This window comes from Athene noctua, chromosome 25, assembly GCF_965140245.1.
Source record: "Athene noctua chromosome 25, bAthNoc1.hap1.1, whole genome shotgun sequence".
Lineage (NCBI taxonomy): Eukaryota > Metazoa > Chordata > Aves > Strigiformes > Strigidae > Athene > Athene noctua.
The window spans coordinates 737294-745296 of NC_134061.1; the positions used below are offsets into that span (position 1 = coordinate 737294).

The 8003-nt window shown below is 67.5% G+C and overlaps 2 protein-coding genes across 10 annotated transcripts in view; one reads left to right on the top strand and one right to left on the bottom strand.

Moving 5' to 3' along the window:
• The window catches only part of ZNF385C (zinc finger protein 385C), a 71172-nt gene extending 65901 nt beyond the window's left edge, over positions 1-5271 (top strand). For 5 of the 7 annotated variants that reach the window (XM_074927046.1, XM_074927048.1, XM_074927049.1 and 2 more), the window contains 3 exons: positions 1402-1589; positions 1752-1865; positions 2596-2940. In XM_074927046.1, the coding sequence (XP_074783147.1) occupies positions 1402-1589; positions 1752-1865; positions 2596-2820 (527 nt within the window). In that variant the 3' untranslated portion in view covers positions 2821-2940. Of the gene's footprint in view, positions 1-1401; positions 1590-1751; positions 1866-2595 lie in introns of all 7 variants that reach the window. The other 2 variants (XM_074927047.1, XM_074927045.1) reach the window with 2 other exon arrangements.
• Positions 5272-5450: 179 nt separating this feature from the next.
• Positions 5451-7864, bottom strand: NKIRAS2 (NFKB inhibitor interacting Ras like 2). Of its 3 annotated transcripts, XM_074927056.1 has the most exons (4): positions 7374-7864; positions 7091-7168; positions 6927-6993; positions 6291-6523 (listed from the first exon to the last, which is right to left on the bottom strand). In XM_074927056.1, the coding sequence occupies exons 1-4, from the start codon at positions 7465-7467 to the stop codon at positions 6427-6429; spliced, it is 336 nt and encodes a 111-aa protein (XP_074783157.1). In that variant the 5' UTR covers positions 7468-7864; the 3' UTR covers positions 6291-6426. The 3 variants fall into 3 exon arrangements, with proteins under 3 accessions (XP_074783155.1, XP_074783154.1, XP_074783157.1); XM_074927054.1 differs by lacking the exon at positions 6927-6993 and having other exon boundaries at positions 5451-6523; positions 7095-7168; positions 7374-7711; XM_074927053.1 differs by having other exon boundaries at positions 5473-6523; positions 6927-7168; positions 7374-7689.
• Between the last annotated feature and the right edge of the window lie 139 nt (positions 7865-8003).

Here is an 8003-nt window from a genome sequence, read left to right on the forward strand (position 1 = left end):
TGTGTATTGCCTTAATTAAAAAGGGTTAATTAAGGTGGCTTGCAAAGATTAAGTGGTGGTGTTTTACCTGTGCTGGGGCTTATGGAGTGAATTTTAGCAAGGTCAAAAGCTCGCTTACTGTTCATGTCTCTTAATTAAAGACATTTCCAGATACATTTAATTAAGTGATTGAAGGCTACTTTATATTCCGTTGGGTTTGGCTCCGAGCCGGTGGCAGAGCCTCTCTCAGAGCAGGATAATCCTCCCGAGAGCAGCTCCGGGCTCCCGGACATTTCGATGACGGGGCGCAGCAGCCAGCGCTGGCTCCTGGGCTGCACTCGGCAGCCCCCCCGGGGCAGGCCAGTGCCTGGGGCTGGGGGGGGTCCCCTGCACCCTGGGGGTGGCTGGGGGGGAGAAGGAGGCAGCTGGACCCCCCCAGACGGGAGACCCCCACCGGGGTCTGCGGGCCCTGCAGCACCAGCCCCTGGCTCCCCCCTTTCTCTGGAGGATGCTAAACGAGGAAGGACACCCCAGGCTTACAGGGAAGGGCCTTCTCTCCCCCAGTTCAGCAAGAACTGGGAACCAGTTCCCCCAGCCCCGCCCGCCCGCTGGGGCAGCAGCAGCAGCTGCGCGCAGGGGTCAGCTCAGGACGCTGCTACGCTTTAGCTGCAAACGTGTCCTTTTGCTTTTGTCAGCTCCGGTTACAAATTTAGGAGCTGATTTGGGGAAAAAGAACAAACAAACAAAATGTTTGCAGGCTTGCGCTCCTCCGTGGCTGTCACACGGGCTTGGGCTCCTTGCTTAACGCCTTAAAAAATAGAATGAATTAGTGGTGGCTTAAATTACTTGCCCGCCCCCCCGCCGCCAGCCCAGCGCTGGCGGGGCAGGACGGAGCGCCCTGTGCCCAGGTGCGCCGGGATTTCGGGTTCCTCCTTCCCCGCCTCCTCTAACCCCGCGGAGCTATTCCTGGCGCTGCGGCCGGATCCGCTCTGACCTTGGGCACAGCTCAGACGCTGCGGCACGGCGGGCGACGCGTGCCCGGCTCTGCAGACTGTGCTCGCGCCCGGGGACAGGCGACGGGCTCCGGCACGCACTTAAAATAGCATTTTCTCCGAAGGTCTGGCACACGGAGGGGGCGTCTCCGGGAGGCCAAGCATTTCTGCTCTGCCTGTGAAGAGCAGCTGCCCCCGAGAGCCTGGCAGGGCTTGGGCACGGGCTGGCGCATCCCCGGCGAGAGTCCGGACCCCCAGGCAGCTGCCGGTCCCCTCTGCCTGCGGGCGCTGCCGGGCACAGGCTGGCGGGGGACGGGGGTCCGAGGGAGGGGGGACACGCAGAGTCAGGCGGGTTCCTTGGAGGGCGTCCGGCACCGCGCCGGGTGTGTTTGCAGAGGCAGCGTGTGCCGAGTGTCCCCTCTGCCCCCAGGCGCCAAGCACAAGTCGATGCTGGAAGGTCACAGCACCCAGGTGCGGCGAGGCCGAGGCAAACTCCTCTCCCGGGCAGGGCACAAGGCCAAGCGCATCGGCAACAAGGGCAGCATCAACGTCCAGAACAAGGCGTTTCACTGCCAAGTGTGCGAGATCTACGTGAACTCGGAGACTCAGCTCAAACAGGTGACGATGCCGGGCCTGGGGGCGCAGGGGACATGCAGACGCACCTGCACAGGCTGGGGGGGGGGTCCCCCATGGGCGTCCCCCCAGACCTGAGCTGCGTGGTGCCGTGGGGCTGCCCTCGCTGCCCTGGCTCCGGGTGATCCGGCCGTTTTCCTCTCCCAGCACATGAGCAGCCGGAGGCACAAAGACAGGCTGGCGGGGAAGCCGCCCAAGCCCAAGTACAGCCCCTACAACAAGCTGCAGAAGAACGCTGCCCTCGCAGTGAGTATTCTCAAGGTATCTGTCTCCCTGCAAATTACCTGCCCGGTCTGCCCCCCCAGACTGCGTTTGCCATCCCTCGCCATAAGACACACCGGGGGCTGCTTTTCTTAAAGCCTCAGTTCCCAGAGTCAGATGGAAGCTGCTGCCCTTGGGGAGGGGCAGGCTGGAGCTGTGAGGGGAGTTTCGAGTCTTTATTCATGGGAAGGAAAACACGGGAAGAAGTTGTGAGTCCCCTGGCAGCCGCGTTCACAACTGCAGCTCTTGTGATCCTTCCGCCCGTTTCACGGTTTCTGCTCAGGAGAGCTGCGAGGGTTGGGGCTTGGGCTGGCAGGGCTCAGTTAAACCCAGCCTAAGCATTTGCTTGCAGAGATGCGTAACTTAGCGGAGAGTTTGGCAGCAAAAATCGTCGCAGGGCTCCAGAGGCGAGCACTGCTGCAGGGGACAACCCAGCCGATGCAAACTCCGGGGCAGGTCTCTGGGCCTGCGCGATGGGGCTGAGGACCCGCCCGGGGGGGTCGTCATGGGCCACCGCTGCACACCCCACGCGGGGCCACCGAGCCGAGGGGCCGGGGCTGCGGGATGGAGCGTGCGGGGGCCGGGGCCAGGGGCTGCGTTTACCGCAGACGCGCCCAGAGCTCAGCTGAGAGCCAACGTGGGCTGGGGCTGCGGCGGGGGCCGTCTGCCCGGGGCTGGGGGCTCTCCTGCACCCGGGTGCCTCACGGCGTCTCCTCCTCCCTCCCCGCAGTCCAAGCTGGCTTTGCAGAAGCATCTCACCAAAACCCTGGCGACCCGCTTCCTGCCGAGCCCGCTCACCGCGGCCGCCGTCTGCGCCATGCCCGGGCCCCTCGCCCTCAGACCAGCCGCCGCCACCACCCTCTTCCAGGCCCCGATCCTCGGACCAGCCCTTTTCCGAACGCCACCGGCCCACGTCCGCACCACGCCGGGCCCCATCGTCTTCGCGCCGTACTAGAGCCGCCGGCCCGCCGCGGAGCCGGCTGTGCCCCGGGGGCCGCACGGCGTGGGGCCGCGCTCCCGGGCCGGCTGCTCTCCTGGCTGGTGGGAAACCGTAGTCGTAGACGTCAACCCCGGCTTCTCCTTCACTTCGAGCGGGCTCCGGCTGGAGCGAGACGCCCGGCAGAGCCCAGCCAGCCCCCGTGCCGGCCCCGCACTCAGCAGAGGAGCCCCTCACACGGCGGCACGCGGGAGAGGGCAGTGCCCGAGCCACCAGGACTGTCTCGTGGCCAGCGGCTGCCCGCTGGCTGCTTGTTCATCACCCTCCCAGTCACCAGACTGGAAGAAGAGGAGCTGGCTGGTCCCTGGGGAAGGAGCATCCCCCTGGCCGGCCGGTCCCTGCCAGCCCCGCGGGAAGGGACCTGCGAGGAGTCTCAGCCCGGCGCTTGCTGGAGGAACGACCCCAGCGCAAGCGGGGGGTTGGCAGTTCCCCTCTCGGGTCAGGCTGGCTGGGCCGTCACCAGCCCCACACTCGCCTGCGCTGGCCAGGGGTCTCCAGCTGCCCGCCAGCCCCCTACACCCCACAACCCCCCTACGTCCCACCAGCCAAAGAGCTCCCGACGTGGCGGGCACCGGCCGCCCCGACCGTATCGTCACTCCAGAGCAATAGCCCAAGCGCAGGGCCGGCGCCTCCCCCCTCCGAAAGCCCAGCCCCTGCCCTGGCCCCCCAGGAGCGCCCGGCCGGCGAGGACGGGGCAGCCGGGCCCCCGGTGCGGACTCCCCGAGGAGTGACCCCGTGCTCGGTGCCCGGCGTTTGCCTCCGTGCCCGCGGCGGGGGCCAGCCCTGCCCCTACCTCCCGGGAGATGCTGTGAGGCTGCGTGAATGTCCCTAAAGCACTTCGGGTTCCCCAGCGAAAGGCAACGCAGCTGCCCGCCGCCCGCCACCGCCGCGCCCGGCCCTCCGACCCGTCTTAGGAGCTTCCAGGGAGTTACCGACGATTCCCCAAACCAGAGACGTCCCGGCTGCCCGGGCCGTCGGGTACGAAGGAGCAGGTGGCACCCGCAGCCTACGCCCGGCGCTCGCCCCGGGACGTTCCGTTGTAGCCCGCAGGAAGCTGCGCTCCGGGGGAGCCCGAAGCCGTAGCTCCGCTTTTCACTGTGCTCAGAAAGCCCAGCCATGACCTGGTCTGAAAACTGTAACCACGGCGCCGCGGGTTCCCAGCGCGCTGCTGTAAATAGGAACATGCAGGAAAGTTGCAACCCAAAGGGACCTTACGCTGGAGTGACGACCCACCCCCATCTATGCAATCCAGGGGAGCAGCTCGCCCGCCGTGGGCGCTGTCTGCGATTCACTTTGGTGCTCTCGCTGGCCCTGCGGCCGGCGGCGGTGGGCAGAGCAGGAGCAAACCGACACAAGGCCTGGCTCTGCGCAGGCGATTCCCTCCCCGGCCCAGGGCGCCGGGTCAGAGGCCTCGGCTGCGGCCCGCGGTCCCTCCCTGCCCTCGGGAAGCGGCAGGTGGGTTTGTGCCCCGGGAAGCCACACGCACAAGCACACGGGCCCGACGTCTTGGCCGCGAGCAGCGCCTGGATTTCGGGAGGATTTTGCCCCGCGCGCTGCGGCGATGCTCGGGACGGGGCCCTGGCAGCGGGACCCGCGCAGGTAACGCACGGCTGCGACGCGGCGGGAGCAGCCGGAGCCCGGGCCGAGGGAGCGGGCGGCACCGAGCCCCGCGCCTGCGGCTGGAGGGCCCCTCGCTGGCACCGCGGCCGCGCTGGTGCCACCACCGCGCTCCTGCCGCAGGGGACAGGGGTGCGAGGGAGCCCCGGGGAACGGATTCATCTGCTCGGGGCATCTCCTCTGCACCCCGGGGGGGAGCGAGGTGGGGAGAGGGCTCCGGGCGAGGCAGCGAGCGCGCGGCAGGCGGGGGCAGAGCCGCGAGGTCTGACAGAGGTGGTGGGAGCCGCGGCCTGGAGCAGCCGAGGAAGCTCCCAGCAGCGGCTCTGACAGGGACGGGGCCGTGGTCCCACAGCCCAGGGTCACCCCGTGTCCCGCAGGACACGAGCCTGCGCTGGCCAGGGCCCAGTGGCCAGCCCGGTGCCAGCCCTCCCCCTGCTCTCCTCACTGTGCCCCTCCCCACCCCGCGCCAGCAGCACTGGTGGGTCGTTCCCCTGCAGTTTGGGTGAAAAAATCTGTGCTTGGGGCCAGCAGCGGCTGCTCCCATCACCTGTGGAGTCCTCCTACACTTGGCACTTTAACCCCTCGAAAGCCATTTCCTTCTGATAACAATAATTCTGCAGCGAGCTGCGTAAGAACACGCTCCCTCTCCCGCCACCCCCCGCCTCCAGCCCCCCGCTCCTGCGTTGTCCAAAGCATCTACAGCCTCTGACTTGGCCTCCGCTGTACTAGGTAGTAGGGCATAGTCCGTAGCGCTCAGTAACGTGTGCCCCTCTGTAAATAACCTTGGAGTGATGTGAACGGTTTGATTCAAAAACAAAAACAAAAAAACCCACAAAAAATGGAATAAACAGACTCTAGGGACTTGGCCAGTACCCCTCCTGTAATGTCCATTGTATATTTTTTTGATGTACTATAGCTGTTGGGGAAAAAAAAAAAAAAAAAAGGAAAATATTTTGATAATCGAATCTCATCGCTTTATTGTGTTACTCAGTAAATAAAAGGAACAAGTATAAACAAGCCAGGGCTTTCTCGTCACTTTTTTTTCCTAGATCCAGGCTAGCCAAGGGAACACGTGCTGCTGGGCAGGGCTGGGACCCCCTCCCTGGCATGGGGTGGTTCTGAGAGGAGAGAGGGGCAGCGAGCGCCCCGAGCACGGCGGGGTGCAGGTGTGTCCCCGCTTCTCCAAGGTCAGGACTGAGCCTGCTCCCAGGAGAGGGGGGCTGCAGCGGGGCGGCCGTGGGCCACCTGCCCTCAGCACCAGCATCCTGCCCCGCTCCGCACTGCGCGTTCCCTGGAGCGGGGAGCAGTGCCCGGCCAGGGGCAACCTGCCGGGGCAACCTGCCGGGGCACGCTGCAGCCCCGCAGAACCAGCTGGGGCACGGGAGAGCCGCCCGACAGCGGCTGGGCCAGCACCCAGCTTTTCACACCCGGTATCGGTAAATACAAACCACGGCAGGTCCGGGGAGAGGAGCCGATCCCCACCTGCTGCCACCCCCCACTGCGCCTCCCCTCCGGCACCCTGGGGTGCGCCAGCCTGCACCCCGAGAGCGGGGGGGCCTCCCTCGGGGGTCCCTGGCTTTCCTGCAGCACCTCCAGCGTCTGCAGGGCCGGGCAGGGAGGGGAGCAGCCCCTGTCCCGGGGCAGGAGATGGCTCACCTCTCGCGTCCTCAGAGAGCACCCCCAGCCCCGGGGCGCCCGTTCCTCGTGCCGCCGTGCTTCCCGCAGGCTCGGCAGGAGGCATGTGCAAGGGAAACGGGGAGGTGAGGAAGAGGAGGTGGCAATGGAAGGGAAGGGAAAGCAAGGCTCAGCCATCCATGGAGCCGCTGCCCTTGTTCTTGCGGCTCAGGGGGAACGCAGACTTGCTCTGCGGCTGCGTCATCTTGCTGGCCAGGTAGATGAAGGGCTCGATCAGCGTGTGCCGGTCGGCCACGGACACCTCCCACAGCTTCACCTTCTCGCCCTTGGCCCAGTGCTGGGCTGCGTCGTGGTCCACCCGGCGCTGCTCCTGCAGGTCACACTTGTTGCCCAGAACCACGATGGTGACCTGTTCAAAAAAAGGGTGAGAAGAAGCCCTGGAGGTACCAAATGCGGAGCTGAACGGTGCTGCCTGGCTCCGCCTCGAAGATCCTCGGTGGCCGGCCCAGTCCTGCAGCCAATTCCCTCTCCGTGCCAAGGTGTCTCAAGCCCCCCATTCCCCGGTGCTGCTGTCTGGCAGCTTCCCCTCCTGCCTGGGTTTGTGTCTCAAACCCGTCCCGAAGCAGAAGGGCCTCCTGAGCACTTGTACGCTCAGAAACACAGCCCAGGCCAGCAGCCAGCTCCAGTCGAGAGTCTTGCAGAGCAGAGACCCCGTCACATTCTCACGACAAGAGAAAAGGAGAGTCGCTGGATGCAAACCTGAAGGAGGGGAGCCGGTCCCACTCCGCAGCTCCTCTCCCCCGGGTACCCACCTCTTTCTTGTCTTTGCACTTGTCAATCTCCTTCTTGAGGAGCTCCACTCGCTTGAAGGACTCCTTGCTGTCGGTGCTATAGACCAGCACGTAGCCGTCGGTGCAGGAGAAGCAGTGCTTGGGGAGCTCCAGGCCGTCCCGCAGGCCCCGCGTGTCGTAGAAGCGCACCTGCTCGCGGACCCCGCGGTCGGTCTCGATGGAGCCCACGTAAATGTCCTCCTGGGTCTCGATCATCTCGGAGCCTGCAGAGGGGCGGCCGGGGGGGCCGTGGGGACCCTGCCAGGGCGCTGCCCCGCGCACAACCCGGCCAGCGAGCCCTTCCTCCCCCCGCCGCCGGCGTGTTTCGGGGCTGCAGCCTTGGCCCCCGCTCCCCCCGCCAGCGCCCGGCACCCGGCGGAGCGGCCGCGCCGGGTCCCTCCCGGGTCCCTCCCGGTCCCCCGCACTCACCCACCACGTGGTTCCCGTAGAGAAGCTGCTCCAGGATGGAGGTTTTCCCGACGGAGGCCTGGCCGCACACCACCACCTTGCAGCTCTTGCCCATGCTGCCTCACCGGGGGCCGCTGCGGGAACCCGCCCGCGACACACCGGCGGCTCTCGGGAGGGCCCGGGGGCGGCCGGGCGGCGCCGGGGACAAGGGCCTGAGGGGACGCCGGAGGCCGCAGCCCGCAGCTGCCGGGCGCAGGACGCGGCCGTGCCCGCAGCCGGCCCAGGCCTCAGCGGGGAAGCCCGCGGGACCGCCCGGGGCAGCGCAGCGGCGGGGCCGGGCCGGGCCGAGGCGCCGCCGGGGCCTCACGGGAGCGGCGGCAGAAGGGCGCGGCGAGGCCTGGCGGGCCCACAGCGCCCTCTAGCGGGAGGGAGGGAGGGAGGGAGGGAGAGCCGGGCCCCGCCGGGCCCCGCCGGGCCGCGGTGACGGTGACGGCGGCGGAGGGGAGGGGCCTCGGCCCGGCGCCCCGCCCCGGTGCCGTCTCCGGCCGCGCGGGCGCGCCCCGGCCTGCCCATGGCGGGCGGATCCCGGGGGCGGGCCCCGCGCCGGCCCCGCCCCGCCCGCGCGCCGCTCTTGCCGGCCCGCGCGTCGCC

What these genes read in the sequence shown, in the direction of transcription:
- NKIRAS2 (XM_074927053.1), bottom strand. Translation starts at nt 7,467, where the DNA reads ATGGGCAAGAGCTGCAAGGTGGTGGTGTGCGGCCAGGCCTCCGTCGGG. An exon ending in CTACGGGAACCACGTGGTGG is followed by an intron (nt 7,169 to 7,373) that starts GTGAGTGCGGGG and finishes GCCCCTCTGCAG; the next exon opens with GCTCCGAGATGATCGAGACC. An exon ending in AGTGCAAAGACAAGAAAGAG is followed by an intron (nt 6,524 to 6,926) that starts GTGGGTACCCGG and finishes TTTTTTGAACAG; the next exon opens with GTCACCATCGTGGTTCTGGG.